We start from the raw sequence: 18,058 nt of genomic DNA, 5'->3' as shown, positions 1-18,058 counted from the left end.
AATGTTGTAAGGATGCTGCAAAGTGCTAAATTAACACCCAAAAGAAAATTATACGTCCTAAGAAATAATAGGTCATCTCAGTGCAACCTGAGAAGTTATACTTTTTAAGAATCGTTCACTGCTTTCTGATTAGATGTGTAACCGTTTCATCCTTACATAAAGGCAACATGGGGAAATACATTCAATATCATATCTGTGTAAATGTGTACCGCTTTCATACTCTTTTAAAAATATTCAAATAAAACTAATGAATATAGATTATCGGAAGCTTTTCCTGTTACAATCTAATTATAAAAATGAAAAGTTCAAAAATGAACCGGTAATTACTGGTATTGTTATTGCTCTTTCTTTAACATAGTATGCGATTTTTATAAAATGACAATGGGGCTACTGTTCCGAACTGGTCATCCATAAACGTGATTAACGCCAAATTGTAAAGAAACTTAAACTGAAATTCATGCACTATGGTGACATGTCAACTCTCTGAAGCATCACACCTAGGTTAACAACTGTTGGAAAGGCCCGGGCAATAGGGCAATTTGAATGCACTTTTGTAATAAAAATAACCGTGATTATGCAAAGAAAAGGAGACAATAATACTTGAGTTTCCAATTGTTTTAATTTTATTATTTTATTATTATTATTTTTTTTTTGGGGGGGGGGGGGGTGGGGGAGGGGGGGGGGGGGTAGAGGGGTTTGTATATTATCATTACACAAGCTTGACAAGTAGGCCAAGGGACATTGGACGTAATAACAGAACCATGGGGAAAACATGACCTCACGTTATTGCAAGGCAAATTAAAGGAATAGATCTGTTCCATAGTTCAGTACGGTTCAGTTTAGTTAGTGTCAGTAGCATGAAATAAAGAGTAAGAAACTTCATTTTGCACTGTAAATCGCGAATATATTTGTATATTACTTGTCACATTCATGACCCTTAGTTTGTGAATAACACCCCTTACGCAATAGAGACCAAATGGTAACTGAGTATTTGTTTCAAACAAGAGCATGCGATAAAACTAAAATTTTAATAATTGGTAAATAAAACAAATTTGCACTTAAAATTTCGGTTCCTTGTTGGTTAATTTAGTATAAAAAGAAAAGTCAGGTGACTTAGATTGGTTTCTCGTAGGTCTCATAGCTATGGTGAATCCCGTCTGGTTTCAAGTATGGTGCAGTGTAGAGTGACTTATCACCTACAAGGTAATCCGCGTACCCTGCGGGAACCTCGGGGAGTGGTCCTCGGTCAGTTTTCTCATCTTGTAAGGAATGTTTCGATGGTCCAAAGCTCCGTCTGTCATTAAATAGCAGATTTATGAAAGTAATGTCAGTAACAACAAACTGAAAGTAACACAAAGTAGGGCCTGTTTACATATATAATGCACCGCAAAGGAACATCATAACAATGAAACAAATATAAAATTCATCAATATATTTGTAACTCGTTTTTTCTCAAAGAATAAGTAACATTTCGTTTGGGGTTAGGGGTGCTAAAACAGTCAATTGGCTGAAAGTAAAATTCAAACATGAGAATAATCGTAGCAAATGGCAAATCTTCTGACAAAGTGAAGCTTCCAATTTTTTTTTATGTGTTTCAACATAATATACAGTTACGAATATTGGCATTCCCTTGCATACAGCCACCCACTACGCCCATAATTTAATTAATTGTTGTCATCTCCTCTTAATACAAATTATACCCAAAAGTAATTTGGCCTATTCTTACCCTTTTCTTGTTCAACATTTTAACGCCCCCCGCCCCCCTTTAAAAAAAAGCAAAAAAAAATGATAGCAACGTAAACTGACAAACTATAAGAACAAACGCGCGGATAATTGACGGGTTGTGATTGGCTGTTTAATGTCCGCGGGCTGTATCAATGCGTAAGCTACAATAATGCAATAGTCCTTCCGAACTTTGTTCATCCTTGCAATTTACTCCGACTGAGGGAAGACGAAAATCTTAATTATGTATGTTTCCGTTGCTATTTTCGATTTTGCAGAAATAATAATAATAATAGTTACATTTATAGGGCGCTTAATACGGGCGTTTATAAGCGCACAGGCGGTATTGTCTAATTCATTATAATTAATCAACATGTTCAATGGCTTAAAAGCAAAACAAAAATATATATAAATAAGCGGTACAAATAATTTCTTTATAAAAAAAAATTATGTAAAAAAAAGGAAGAACAAAATGTCCAGTGAACTAAGGTCCTTATTACCCTTTAACGGAGATCGAGAAGGCTACCATGGACATCAGGACTAGAATGAACATTATCACTGCTACTACTAGAAGGCCTGTGATGAAGACATTTCGTCCATCTTGCTTCTCCTGGGGCTCTTTATTTCCAATTCTCCCTGTAAAGAGATTATGAAGAAGTTTCCATTAGAAATGTTCAGAAAAGAATTATTTTAGTCAGTATGGGAAAAAATAAACTTTTGCTAAAACGCTCTTCCTCGTATAAAGCTGAAAATAATTTTACATAATTATAAATAATCTTATTTTCTACGGTAACCTTTGATTACAAAATTTGAGTTAAAACAAGAATCCGATCACACTATTTTGTTGAAAATAAAAGGGTGATTTTAACACGTCTTTTGATGTTGAAACACATATCAAATAAATCAAATGAAGTGAATTGTTGTCTAAGTAAAACAGATCCACAATGTTGTAAAACCTGGATTACACTAAACCAAAAATAGTGTTGTATCCCATCACAATATCATATAAGTCCGAGTAAACTTGAGGACAAACTCTCTTTAAGAAAACAAACTTTTAGCGGAAATGGCCAAGGTTTTTTATTTGGTATTGCCCATTTTCATCGCCTTTAACTTCGGCTACTCAATTACCGTTGAGAAATATTTTTCTTCGTCCAATGTTTTCAAATTTCTAAATTGTTATGCTTAGACTGATGAATGATTATAGTTGGGGAAATAAAGGAGATTTAAACATGTTGCTCTTAAGACAGGACGGGAAAATGACAAGGAGGCACAATGAAAAGGAAGGACCAGTTGCACATTACGTTTACGAATGTCATCCGTTGTTAACAACCATAACTATTCAAACAATGTAAAACGAAGGCAAATTACTTGTAAACAATACTCTACACGTGTTTGCATTACACTGAAAAAAAAAGGATTGATATTGCTATCATAAGGAAAACAAAAGGCGATAGGAGCATTTCCCAGAAATGAACCCCCCCCCAAAAAAAAAAAAAAAAAAAAAAAAAACTAAATGAAGGCTGTCTCCAAACAAAAAAGGTAATTTTGTTAAGTAGCGGTGAGTACAAACCTGAAGCAGCTCCACCATTATGTGGTTGTGAAACTCGGCACGAAGCGACCGCTCCGCGCCACAGACCATCCTTGTTGCATATCCAAACGAACGAACCCAACGCACTGTTACATGTGATGTTGATATTGTCACCAATCTTGTATCGAGCCCTTATCGTTTTAACCGATGCATCAGCTGGTAGGATTGGTTGGCTGCATTCTACGAAACAATAAATAAATGAATAAATAAATATATGAATACGTGAATAAATAAATATATGAAAGAATGAATAAATGAATAAGTAATGTGGATCATAACAGAATCATGAAAAAATAGAATATGGGGAAATCCAAACCGAAGAAGAAACACATGAACAAACTATTTTAAAGTTAGAATTACTCATGTGATAGCTTCCTGAAAGTTGTATACATTTAATGTGTGTCAAATGTTCAGCTTCGAATTTAAGAGTTAAAGATAAAGTTTAGTACTGGTCATGCGATTGCATTGCAAAAGAAATGTTGTGGAATCGATCAGAAAGTTTGATCATTTATTATATAAGTACTGGTTCTGGAATGATCAAAATTATAGGAATATTGGCCCAGTCCTGGTATATGCAACAAGCGCTAAAGACAGAAAGATTTATATGGGAATACACAAACGTTTGGCATAACAAATTTATGGTTTTTATTTTTAAAAGTTGTAACATGTCATTAAGGATATGAACGCTTTTGAAGAGCCATGCTTTTCAGGGTACATTTTGCTCCGATGTTCTTCCACACTTGCATAATAACAATGCAAATGCTCATAACTTCTTTTTCATCTCTCCCTAGAACTCAACCTTCTATTTTACCTATTTTATGTTCTTCTATTCACTCTTGTTTCTATTGATGTGTCGGATGACATCACTTTTGTAATTTAATTAGCCAAAAGTTTCGAAAACGACCATAATGCCCTATAAAATATTTTGCTATGATAATTCGGACGAGGATTACTCGTTGAGCAAATGGGACGTTCTTTTAAAATAATTAAGAAATCATTTTTGGCAGACTGTTCTCAAGAATTGTAACTTAAAAATTGTTATCATTGAAATGAGTCTTATAACTAAAGGGCAACAAACCCAATGTATTATCTCTGTCCTGGGAGTTCTATGTTTGTTTCCACAATTCAAATAATGGAATATCGATTAAAAAAACTAAATTGTATGTTCTTTAATAGCCAACCAGTAAAATGACAGTTCTCATTTGGTTTTATACGAACAGTGCAATGATCTCTCCGATATGCATTAAAAAAATATGTGTGCGTGCTTGTGTGTGTGCGTGTACGCGTGTGCGTCTGCGTGAATGCGTGTATGCGTATGTGTGTGAAATCACACCGCGGCCCATTATTACCTATCACGGGGTCAGGGCAAACTATGTTTTGTCCGTTCCAAATTCCATTGGCACATGTCAATTCGAACCATTCAGGAACTCCGTTAGTTACTTCGTTACATGTCACATTTATCATGTCACTTTCTTTGTAGGAGAGACGAAGATTCTGAATGGTTGAGTCACGAGGCACCGCCGGGGCACTGCATTGGGCTTTGCCAGCAGCAACTGCATGTACGATATAAATATATGACCATAGGTTATCATCAACAGTACACTTGTCTTCCACTTGAATCATACTGGGTAGAAATTCAAATGTGCTTGAAAAGTGAATCATTACTACCGACTGTTTGCGTTATGCAAAATGTGAGATACAATATTCCAGAAGAAAACAGAAATTACCATGGTTCTTATTATTTTGTTTTGGTATTCAAACTATGTTTGTATTTTGGAAACATGTCAACTCAACTCAATTAATTTCAATCCAATCAAATTCAGTCAAAGACTAAACTTGGCATCTTTTACAACTTGCAAGTAAAATACAATGTTAATACTGATTGTAAGATTTGTAACACAGTTCAAATCGGATGTAGGAGGAACATACACAAAATTGCATGAAGACAATTGCAACGAGGGTTAATATGAAATTTTGAAGTAAAAAAAAAAATATATATAATTCTAATTAAACTGTGGAATGTGAAAATATTTGAAAAGGTAAAAAGTGATCATAATAATGATCATTATCATTGTATCATTATATTAAATAAAACTGCGACATTTTCTTTCACTTTTAAAGCAATGTAACAATTGCTTTGCATCAGTAGATTATCTTTTTAAAAATCTTATTGTTAATCGTAAAAGGGCTATATTCAGCCTGTGACAAAGATCTGTTGTCGATTGCCAGTTGTGCAAGTCAGACAACGATCCGATTACGATACTCCACCAACTCCAATGATGATTAATACTAAACAACCACAATCAAATACCTGCAGCGGGGGGTTCGAGCAGAGCGGGCGGTGGACAGGATACAACGGGTCCGCTCCATAATCCTTTGTTGTGACACTGAAGGGTGAAGGTAGAATCGCTGGCATCACACGTCACATTCACTTTGTCTGCGAAGTTGTAATTCAGCCGGAGAGTTTCCACCGTGGAATGGGGAGGAACGTACGGAGCACTACAAGGTATGGAACCTTGAGGTAGTCAAAGAGAAACAAGACGAGATGTGATATTTAGTGAATAGCAAGATCTTTCCATTGTTATCTTCGTTAGGAAACATTTCGACTAAGGGGTAGACGTGTGTGTGTGTGTGGGGGGGGGGTGGGCTGCCGTTATTACGGTAGAACTGGTAGGCGTTTCACAAAACTTGTTATTAGTGACAAATGGCAGGTTTTGTCATAAACTACTTAAATCCTTGCTTCTGATTGGTTATCAGCAGATTTGTCACTGATTTTTGTCATTTGTCATTAAAAAAAGGCCTTGTGAAACGCCCTCCCCCCTGGGTTCTAAACAGGTGCCAAAATAGCCCAAGAGGCTGAAGGGATTTTAAATCTTGCATAAGAGAAGCACGATAATTGGGAAATAAATGGATTTAAAAAAAAGATCACTCAAAGAAGGATATACGGTTTATACATCTATACAAATCAATTATAAGACCAAGACTCGAGTACTGCTCAACGGTGTAGCATCCTGTTTTGAAAAAAGACAGCACGAAAATAGAAAAGGTACAGCGTAGAGCAACTCGCCAAATACACATGCTACGACACTTGAGCTACGAGAAGAGACTAAAACATCTCAACTTACCATCTCTTGCCTACAGACGCCATAGAGCAGACATGACACAGATATACAAAATAATGCATGGCCTAGATGAACTGGATCTAGCACACTTCTTTGACCATCCAACTGATAATAGAACCCGTGGCCATCGATACAAGATCGTTAAGAAGAAAGTCTACTCGAAGCTTAGACATGGATCATTTTCACAGGGAAGTATCAATGAATGGAACAACCTCTCCTCTGTAGTTGTGGAGAGCAAGTCACTAAACAGCTTCAAATCCAATTTGTTGAAGTTTTGGTCGTCAAGAAAAGATCAATTTGACCCAGAGGAGTCCTTCGCTTGTCCATGTTCGTCAATTGCTGTATAGCGCTACTAAACATGTGCCAAAATATGGATTCTTCATCCGAATGTCAACGAGAGGCAAATAATTTTTTAACTTTAAATGCCTACTTCCAAGGTATATTTCCAAGGTATACGGTTGATTGATTTATGAAAAGGTTTATACAGGGTATTTTGTCCCGATTAATGATTTTCATAAAGTTAAGATTCTATTGTTCTAACACAGGGACCTAATCGGTCATAATTAATAAACAATGCATTAATCCGTCGACATAATGACGCTCCGCCGACTATTGTTGCGGGCTTTATTTCGTGAAAGATATAGTGTTAGACTCGGGGTAATATACGGGTTACAAAATGATTGGAGGATGGAGGATTGGGTCGGGGTGAGGTATGGTGTTTGGTGTAGGGTAAGGGTGCATTGAAAGGTTTATTAAAATACTTTCCTCGCGGCCACAATGCCAAATTGCGAAAGTTTACAATTGCTATGTCATGTCAAAATGTACATGAAAATCATCGATATAAAACAGCCATTATCATAGAATCATGTTTAGAATAACATCAACAGAATCGAATGGTCAAGAAATACGCATTAAAATAAATGAGACATGTTGAATTAGATCAGATAAAATATGATGATAACATATCCAACAATGATGTTAGAATGAGAGAGGGAGAGAAAGGAGAAACGAAAGGGAAAGAAAAGAGAACATATGGGAAAATGAAAAGATAAGAGAAGACGTGTGTGTGAGGGAAATAGATCCATAAGAGAGCGATAGAGAAAGAGACAAAGAGGGATAGAGTTAGCGAGTGAGAGAGAGAAAGGAAGAGAGATATAAAGAGAGAGAGAGAGAGAGAGAGAAGAAGAAAGAGAGAGAGAGAGAGATGGTTGGAAACATAGAAAAATGGACCATTTCAAATCTTTAGTGTAATTCTTAATTTGACACAAATGTTGATCAGTATGTATATAATATATTGAATGTGTGAATATATATACAGAGATGTGTCAAAAAGATAAAACGAAAAGGAAAAGCATCCTAATGAATTTTATAAACATTGATTGCTTTATTAAAACATTTTAATTATTTCTTTTTATTGAATGTTATTGTAATATAATAGTACTACACAAGTAGCTAGAAGAAGCTGAGCAATATCAGGCATACGGTTTAATGTTAGGACGTCTGAGATGGCGATTAGGGTTAGGGTTAGGGTTAGGTACAACGTTTTGTCTAGGGTAAGGGTTGCAACTTCAGGTTTGATGTTAGGACGTCTCAGATGGATTTTAGGGTTAGTAGTAAAGGTTAGGTACAGTGTTTGGTCTACGGTAAGGAGTGCAATCAGGTGTAATGTCATGATGTCTCAGATGGAGGTTAGGGTTAGGGTTAGGTACAGTGTTTGGTCTAGGGTGAGGGTTGCAATCATGTTTGATGTTAGTAAGTCTAGGATAAACGTTAGGGTTAGGGTTAGGTACATCGTTTTGTCTACGGTAAGGGTTGCAATCAGGTTTAATACCAGACCTTTTTAGATGGACGTTAATGCTAGGGTTAGGTAGAGTGTTTGTTACGGTTGTCGTACTCAATTGACGCGGACCACTCGTTGCCAAAACGTAATGTTGTGCATCAGTAAAAATCTTGCAAAAATAATTAAACTAATTATTGCAATTGTGAGCAATGAATATCTCTCTGTGCACTTTCAAATCTTTCAAATTCATTCTTCTAATATTATTTTTATGAAAAGTCGCTGCTCTACACAACTCGTATATTTCGGTCGTACGTCAAAAACGTAGATATTAATACATTGTAAGATTAGTTTTCCTTCAAAGGTCTGATAAGCAGGTCGCGAATGGGCAATGCAACTTTGAATACCTGTAGATTGTCTGTTGAGCTTTGTTTTTTGTTTAAAGTAACTTACATATTCAATACTTTCGCGCCTTGACCCAAAGTTTGGGATTAGCGCGCATTATAAATGTTTATATTTGAATGTCTCATGTCTGGTAAATTTCCTCCTGTGCCAAGGGTTTATGCTTATTCGGAAGTTTTACCAAAGCAGGGCGATTTTTCTTATCACCCACTGTATATCACTGGTGGGTACCAAAGTTGCACGGAATTTATTCTTAATAATAAGAAACGTGAAAACCAAGTTCTAATGCATGCAGCCATTGGACAATTTTTATTTCGAAATTCCATGCAGTACTTAACCTTTTTTAATTACGCTCCTCATTTGTTTTCTACTGATTAATATAAGTGATAAAAGATCCCCTACATAATCTGAACATAATCTGCAATTCCCAACAAAAAAATATTTTCAAGGTATCATATATTAATAGCTAGATATGTCCAATGAAATAAATACTACTAAGATAGTGGATTAAACAACTATAACAAAAATACAATTAAAACAATTAAAACAACATGATACATTATCATACAAAAATTGACATTATGTTACTTAGTCCAGGAAAGGCTTGTTTTTGTAATTTAAGAATTTCGTTCGTCCCTTTTCCTTTTTTCGTTATTTTATATATATATTTCTTTAAAATATTTTTTTCGGGGGGGGGGGGGGGAGGGGGAGGGGGGGGCGTTCCTATAATATTATATACTTCGGGGTCGATAATGCGAAAGAAGAAGCCCAAGATGGCCATATTCAAACCGATAAGTTAAAAACGGCCACTGGCACATAATAAAATATAGCATTTAAGTTTTCTACCCATTAAGTAATATAATACCAAAATTAATGTTCACAATGCCATCGTAGACTTCTCCAAGAATAAGAGGCTCGGAAAAAACCTACTTGCAATGCATTTCAAATTTACTCCATCACTTAAGTTATACAAAATTCATTATTTGGATAAAACAAAAATCCATAACGATTTTCTTATAGTATCTTGTCTTAATTTGTTTTGTGAGCTGCCAACGCGAGCCTTGCTTCGTGTGTGTTCATCTTCATCTATTGTAGAATGACTAACACTACATATCGCTATGACAACCATATAGTACAAGTACTGAGGACAGTAGATAAAAGTGATTTTCAAATCGAATTCAATTCCTATGTGTAAAGTACGTTTTTCAGTGAATGTGATTATTGTAACGAGTGGCGGAAAATCAAACGCCTCACTTAGTTTGTGGCATGCGATTAATGCTTGGAGTTTGCTTGACTCTGTTTCAAACGTGCACATTCGTAGTATTCAATCTGTAGCGCAGATGTTCAGTTCAGTCATTAGGTATTCGCTGTTGTATGCAAATGTATTGCAAGCCCCCCAATCCCTCTCCCTACCACGGATTTTTCGTCAGGTCTTTTACAATCATCCCATTTATCACAAAATATTCAGCTGCTTTAATTCCATTGTTTTCCTTTAGTAGAATATTAAAATGAGAAGTAAACACTAGTAGTAACTGTGTCCCATATTATTTGACAGAGACGATCAAAACAGCAACGGAAAGCCCGACAGAATGGTTTCATAATGTCAACTCCTCCAAGACTGAGCAACGCGTAGGCCCGCACCTGTGACATTACAACTAAGACAAGAAAGAGAAGTTTGAGGGATGACGAAGAATCTTCCTTGTTTTTTTCGCTCGCCCGTTTCAAGCAGCTAGCTAATGAAGCAGTTCACGGAAATAAGAGAAGGAGGCTGTGGCGTCATAATTCAAGAAAATCGGTTATCGCCTTTTATCAATGATTCAAAATTACAAAAGATATGATGCACAGCACCGCAATTGAGAGGATTCATGACGAATATGGTTTCTTACAATTTTGCGCGGTGTACGTAATTATCATGATAAGAAATCGATTAACAAAACAGACATTAAAGTGGAATATACTTGATACGTCTAGCTCACCCCTTTCAAGTCCCTTGAAAAACCCAAAGTTAGAAATAAACAGAAATCAAACAAAACATAAAGTTACAACTAGTACGCTTTCGAGAAAATATTTTGCAAAATAGCAAAAGAAGAAATATACAAATAGCACAACCCGTCTCTTGTTCACTGCACAGTAACATTTTTAGAATGCCGGCCTAATTATTTCTGGAACAATTTTTTTTGTAAAGATTAAATGATAATATCATACCATACTAACAACAGCTTAATGACGTCTGATCAATCTTGTGCTATAAATTTCGGTGACAGGACAATATTACCGTTAACGTTTTTACTTATCTTTATAGTGCAAGAACAGAGCTCAGCCATACCCCAAAATGCTTATTCTCGGATGCCCGGATATATATCTGGAGGCAAATATTATATAAACTTTTCCCTTTTTATCAGTCAAACGCCTCACCTGATTTGTGGCATCTGATAATTGCTTGATTATTATTTGTCAGTGGATTAAGCGAGCAGCTTATGAGTTGTGAACATCTGTAAGTGCACCTAGCCACCAGTTTTACTGCGCGCGCTGATATATTTATGATTTTTACATTCCGTTGTTTTCTTTCCATACACGTCTAATGTTAATTAATGTTGATTTTGTTTCATCAGAAAAGAAACTGTTGAGCCCAACTACCACAGTGTATGCTGTACCTGTACATAAACTCCATATTTTTCATATTTTGTTCTCAATTAAGTGTGTGGGGGGGGGGGGGAGGGGGTAGTTGTCATGTTAAAAATAAGGAGGCAAGTAATATGTGCGTATACGTACGCGCGAGCATGTGTGCGTGTGTGTGAAAATGAAAATCACCCACATTTTAAGGTAAGGGGGTAATCACTCCAAAGACAGTTTTATTTATAGTTATCATAAGTCTAATCTCAACCCCCCACAAGCAATGCAAGCAAAAGTAGATAATTTAAACTAAAATGAAAAGATGAGGGATTTTACAGCGGAAAATAATTATTTGTGGTAGGGCTTTGAGAATATTATGTGAATATCCATGTAGGACAAAATAATTCAAGGACTGAATAAATATGAACTAAGAGGAGATGGATATTTGCTTATTTTATTTTGCTCAATTCTACTTTTGCCAAGCATTTGGCAACTTTGAATGCCACAATTCTGCACCTATAAAAACTTTATCCATAGCATATTAAACAGAGCCTTCAATTTTTCAGTAAAGCGGCTCACCTGATTTTTAGCATCTAACGAATGCTTGGAATATGTTTGTTTCAAGAAAACCTGCAACTCTGGTGGATGACAATTTTGTAAGCGCAACGGTACGCACGTGTCAGGGTGTACGTGCTGTTGTATTCAATGAGCAAAAAAAAAATATATTTGAGGGGCACCGTTAAAAATGTTGCCCAATGGGATCTGTAAACTTACTATACAACGAGACGAAGAAAGGAGGGCAAAGATCTCCGAGGAGTAACAGTTTAAAATGTGACCTGACATGAAGAACCATTTAATATGCAATAATATGCTTGTCGAAATACATTTGCAGAGTCTCGTGAATTTTTCTGGACTAGAAGGTTTACGCCTGTTTTCCTACGCACATCCACTATAGTTTGCAAGCGAAGTCTTTGCGTCCTTGCATCTTACGCTCAAGTAGACTTATGTCTGGGGAACATTTTTCGTTCTTTACTAAGCTGTGATTGGCTTTTGTCATGCCTCCTGTTTTGTTTGATCAGACACATAAAAAGTCGATATGCTGTTTATTAAATTTATCTTTACAGTCTTTACTTTAGTCATAGCGATATGAAGATATGACCTTTACCAACGCCACAACACATAACGCAGGTGATCCCAAATGCCAATAGACTGCTCAGGGTTTTCTGTAAAAAATAAGGCACCTTAAAATGGTTGTAGAGAAATCTACATCGACTCCAAACCATTTGCCTCCACAGAGTGAATTGACTTTCGACAAACATTTCACCTGACTTAGGCAAGGCCTCTCCTGCGACCAAGTATTCAGAAAGATATAAACAAAAAACCCTTTATTCTGTAGCAAAAATGTTAATTATTTTCAAGCAGCTACCTAATGGAGCCGGTCACGAAATTAAGAGAAGGAGAGTGCGGCGTCATAATTCAAGAAAATTAGTTATCGCCTTTTATCAATGATTCACATCTACAAAAGGCATGATGCAAAGTACCGCAATCGAAAGGATTCGTGAAGAATATGGTTTTTTAAAATCTTGCGCGATGTACGTATTACTATTATGATAAGAAATTGATTAACAAAACAGACATTAAAGTGGAATACACTTGCCACGTCTAGCTCACCCCCTTTCAATTCCCTTGAAAAACCTAACGTTAGGAATAAACAGAAATAAAATAAAACATAAAGTTACAACAAGTACGTTTACGAGAATTATTTTGCAAAATAGCAAATGAAGAAATATACAAATAAAGCACATTTTTGAAACTCATCTCTTGTTCACTGCACAGTAACATTTTTAGAATGCCGGCCTACTTATTTCTATAACAAATCTTTTTGTAAAGAATAAATGATAATATCATACCATAATAACATCAGTCTCGTGACGTCTGATCAATATTGTGCTATAAATTTCGGTGACATGACAATATTACCGTTTACGTTTTTACTTATCTTTATTGTGCTAGAACAGAGCTCAGCCATTCCCCAAATACTCATTCTCGGATGCCCGACTATATTTGGAGGCAAGTATTATAATATACTTTTCCCTTTTTATCAGTCAAACGCCTCACCTGGTTTGTGACATCTGATAATTGCTTGATTATTATTTGTCAGTGTATCAAACGAGCAGATTAGGAGTTGTGAACATCAGTAAGTGCACTTAGGCACCAGCCATACTGAGCGCGCTGATATATTTATGATTATTATATTCAGTTGTCCCTCTTCATAAACGTCAAATGTTGTTTAATGTTGGTTGTGTTTCATCAGAAAAGAAACAGTTGAGCCCAACCCCCACAATGTATGCTTTACCTGCACTAAACTCCATATTAATCATATTTCCCCTCTCAATTAAGTGTGTGGGTGGGGGGGGGGGGGGTAGTTGTTATGTTAAAAATGAGGAGGCAGGTATTACATGCGTACACGTGCGCGCGCGAGCATGTGTGCGTATGTGTGAAAATGAAACATCACCCACATTTTCGGGTAAGGGGGTAATCACTAAAAACAAAGTGTTATTTGAAGTTATCATAAGTCTAATCTCACCCCCCCCACAAACATGCAAACAAAAATAGAAAAATTAAACTAAAATAAAAAGATGAGAGATTTTACAGGGGAAAATAATTATTTGTGGTAGGGCTTTGAGAATATTATGTGAATATCCATGTAGGACCAAATAATTCAAGGACTGAATAAATATAAACTACGAGGAGATGGATATTTGCTTATTTTATTTTGCTCAATTTTACCTTTGCCAAGCATTTGGCAACTTTGAATGCCTAAATTCTGCACCTATAAAAACTTCATCCATAACATAACAGAGCCTTCAATTTTTCAGTAAAGCGGCTCACCTGAATTTTAGCGTCTAACGAATGCTTGGTATATGTTTGTTTCCAGAAAACCTGCAAGTATGGTGGTTGATAATTCCCAAAGCGCAGTGGTACACATGTGTTATGGTGTATGTACTAGTTTTGCACTCCCCCCGTTTACTTATCTTAAAGCCCGTCTGCACTAGTTCGGCCAGGAGGGATTATACCACCCAGCGTTGTCACTGACAAATGGTTATCTCATCAAATCAGCTCTCAATTAACGTAAGAAAAAGGGGATCACGGGGGACCAGCGGTCACCGATTAGGCATTGTTTGCTATATAGAGGGCGCAAGTACCTATGTAAGTAGTGTATTAGGGCTTTAACATGTGTGGCTTTTGGGTGTCACGAATTATAGAAGGTTAGTGCACCCAAACTATACTGAAGATGTGTGAGCGTGTTTGGGAAGGGGGTGGAGGTGTTTTCGTCTCTTGCCCGAATATCAAGTTCGTAATATATTGGTGTTTTTGGTGTGCATTAGGTAACTATCGGAGTTATAACGATACACAGTTAGAACGGTGTTTAAAATATCACTGTTTAAAAGAATGTTGTTTACAAACGTAAACAACGTTGTTCAAAATCGAAAAATCAGTGCTTGATTGGCTTAAACAACTATTTATTGAAAGACAAAAAGATTTAATTAAACAGAGTTGTTTAAAAAAGTCCCGGGAAAATCATGTGATAGATTTAACCAATCATGATTTCGCGTCGTTGACATTTTCTCGATACGCGATTGCAATTTGCGCGCAAACATGGGATATGCACAAAGCACGTACATAGTACATGCATGCAAGCATGCAGTGCTAGTGCAGTGCAAACGAAAATGGCGGAATAAGGGCAAGGCGACTACTTGGTTCTTCTCGGCTTCGCCGATGGGGTTTAGGTGAAGTTATAGAGACAAATAATAATGTTGTCTGTCACTGTTAAATGAATATGATGAACAAATGTTGAAGTAAATTGGAAACTGCAAGCTCTACATGTTACAGTGACTTTGTAATCTTTTTGATTATTGCAGGAGTGGTTCCAGTAGGTCATTTCGCAAATTTAAACAACCAGGTAATAACCATTAAACAGTTCTGTTTAAAATTTAAGCAATTCCTTATAAACAACCCAGTTATGTAGTAATATTGAATAAACAACAGTTGCTTAGTACATTATTGTTTAACATTTACACAACTTGCTTTAAACAACCGAGTTGTGCAATTTTATTACTAAACAACTGTTGTTTTATAAAAGTTGTTTAATTTTTAAACAACAGTTTAGCGATTCACCGGTTAACTTGTGGTTGTTTAAAATTTTAAACAACTTGTTTAATTGTTTTCTAACAGTGAAGGGGGGGGGGGGGCGGTATATCGAAACACGTCGATGCTTATATTTGCATATTCACGAGAAGGGGAAATAAACCTAACGCCTCACCTGGTTTGTGGCATACGACGAAGAGTTGGTATGGGGTTGACTCTGTATTTAATGAGCAGAGTGTGTGAACGAATACCCGAAGAAGTACAATACAATCTAATCATACTGAACGTGGTGACAAGGTCGTAGTAATCCCATCAGTATCGGCACAATAAGACGACAAATGTGCTATTAGTGAAAATATGCAGACCAATAATAATAAACATACAGTCTACTCCAACTGCCATTTATCAGCTTGACCTGTACCTTGCTTTCATATTGATCAGGTCCGTCGACGAGCCGAATACCTGTATCATTTTGACATAACTGCCAGAAACTATTAATAGTCCATAAATTGTCCCATTTTTAAAAATTACGTATACGGATGTATCCTTGTATATTGTGCGTACAATTTCCTTACTTATATTATATCGACAATATTTTCCAAATGATAAGAAAACATACACCAAATACGCACAGGCAATCATTGCGATCTCCCCAAAAATAAACGTCCACTAGGACGGAGGCTCGTAAGACCGAACAATAGTCAACGACACTCACGTTTACAAAAGGCCATGTTACCTTCATCACCGATGGGACATATGAATGAGAAATTCAACGAGATTGAAAAAGCAAATAAACATGTAAGATATCCCCCCCCCACCAACAAAAAAGAGAGTGTGAAAACCAGCGAGACGGCAACCAAGAGAGACATAAATGCATACAGAAATTCAAATAAAAAAGAGGCCATTTCCTAATAAACTCCACGAAACCAGCATAACAAAGACGTACATTGCCTTTTTGTATTGGCAAAAGTCCGGACTGCGTGAGAGGGTGTTTTTTATTCTTTCAATTGATACTTAAAAAATGCGATTACAACTATGTCCCCCTTTCGTTTGATTGGAATAAGCAGAATTCGTTCAGAACCGTGTGAGTCAGAAAAAAGTTTACGCCTAGAAAATTGCTAATTATTTTGAAAACCATCTATGAATAGTAAATTCCTATTCATCTTATGAAAGATTGTTTTATCCCAAATCATTTTTTATAATTTATGTGTGGTATATGTTCACTCTTGAATGAACATGAGGCATTGTTTGCGAGAGTGCAAAATACGACTTGCGCCAAAGTGATGCCTACAGCATGTATTATGTTGGGATTAGCGACGTGAGAGAATGAATTGAATGTATCAGATGATATACATATGCTTTTTGCAGAAGCAAAGTCACACACGCACACACACACATACGCGTACAAATGTTCGTTGGTGTTTGATATTCCATATTTGATATGTGTGGCATGATTAATTTTGTTAGGGATGTTATTTGGATCTGCAAAAACCAATTTAATAACCAAAACCCCATTGTTTTATTTAAACATCACATAAGTAACTTTGGCGCAAGTCGATTTTAGGTTGAGTAGTTGGGCTCTATATGTTGCTTAGTGCTTAGCTTCAATGTTCAGTTAGATTATAAGTCAGTTCATGAACGACTCGCTACTTGAAATAGGGTTTTATCCACCAAATCTGTCCAAGTCACGCGGATTCGTCGATGTTCACATTGTCGACCATGGTCGACACACAGTTTTTTTGTTAACCAGTGACCTATTACTAGGTGCATGTTTTTAGTATTAACGTAAGAACCTTTCCAACTACCTAGCAGACACCTATTAATAATTCGGTTTGCAAATATCTGACAATTGTCGATAAGCAACACGACATTATTAATTTAATTTGTTGTCAAACATAAAATGGCATATGGAATGTTTTTTACAGTGAAATACAATCAACATGAGAACGTTTAAAGTTCATGTTAATTTGCGCAACATTTAACCAACCAAATACAAAGCCATATAAAATAAAAATTGTATACACGTAATATGAGTACTTCCCAATGATACTCAACTCATATGAAACATTTAGTAGAATATGAGTAACCTATCAAGAAGCAATTCTTGTATATAATAGGTTTAGTTTTACAAATTTTGCATGATAGAATAATGCACCTCCTGATCAATCCTAAATATATCTCAGACAATTTGGTAATAGTTTATTATAATTAATATTATTATTTTTTACTATTTTTACATGGATGTTCAGGATGATTAAAACGCCTCACCTGGTTTGTAGCATTCGACGTATGCTTGGTGTTTATAAGACGATGTGTAAAACGTGCAGCTTAAATGGTGTTAACCAAAGCGTATTGAAATATATGTTTGATACAACGCTATTATATTATGGAATTCAATTTGAAATTAGAAGTACAGATTAAATACGATGAACAAGGAAAAATCGTACAGGAAATGCAACAACAGTTGATGTATATAAGTATGTACAACGCGTTAGAGAGGTGAAAAATGAAAGGGGTGGCTGAAAATACAGGAGGATGTGGAATTCAAAAGTAAATCAGTTTGGTGCGATTTATACAAAAAGTAAATTGTAGTTAAAAAAATATGTCTGTATGCAATATTATCGCCCGAATTGAGGCTCAAATCAAAACAATTACATACATAAACAAACATATTATGAGCGGAAA

The 18,058-nt window shown here is 36.0% G+C and overlaps 1 protein-coding gene across 1 annotated transcript; it reads right to left on the bottom strand.

Annotated features, from left to right (window-relative positions):
- Positions 1–684: 684 nt before the first annotated feature.
- LOC115924946 lies at positions 685–15,573 on the bottom strand. Its single transcript, XM_030987929.1, has 6 exons — positions 15,549–15,573; positions 5,622–5,825; positions 4,660–4,863; positions 3,293–3,490; positions 2,223–2,358; positions 685–1,294 (listed from the first exon to the last, which is right to left on the bottom strand). Exons 3-6 carry the CDS (start codon positions 4,772–4,774, stop codon positions 1,114–1,116), a joined length of 630 nt encoding a protein of 209 aa, XP_030843789.1. The 5' UTR covers positions 4,775–4,863; positions 5,622–5,825; positions 15,549–15,573; the 3' UTR covers positions 685–1,113.
- Positions 15,574–18,058: the final 2,485 nt, after the last annotated feature.

This window comes from Strongylocentrotus purpuratus, unplaced genomic scaffold (assembly GCF_000002235.5).
Source record: "Strongylocentrotus purpuratus isolate Spur 01 unplaced genomic scaffold, Spur_5.0 spur5_scaffold_17, whole genome shotgun sequence".
NCBI lineage: Eukaryota > Metazoa > Echinodermata > Echinoidea > Camarodonta > Strongylocentrotidae > Strongylocentrotus > Strongylocentrotus purpuratus.
This window is presented reverse-complemented; position numbering and strand designations above follow the sequence as displayed.

Bases quoted from the DNA above. Each gene is read 5' to 3' on its own strand.
- LOC115924946 (XM_030987929.1), bottom strand. From the start codon at position 4,774: ATGATAAATGTGACATGTAACGAAGTAACTAACGGAGTTCCTGAATGG. The intron at 2,359-3,292 runs GTTTGTACTCAC...ATCTCTTTACAG, and splicing joins TAATGGTGGAGCTGCTTCAG to GGAGAATTGGAAATAAAGAG. The intron at 1,295-2,222 runs GTAATAAGGACC...ATTTAATGACAG, and splicing joins TTCTCGATCTCCGTTAAAGG to ACGGAGCTTTGGACCATCGA.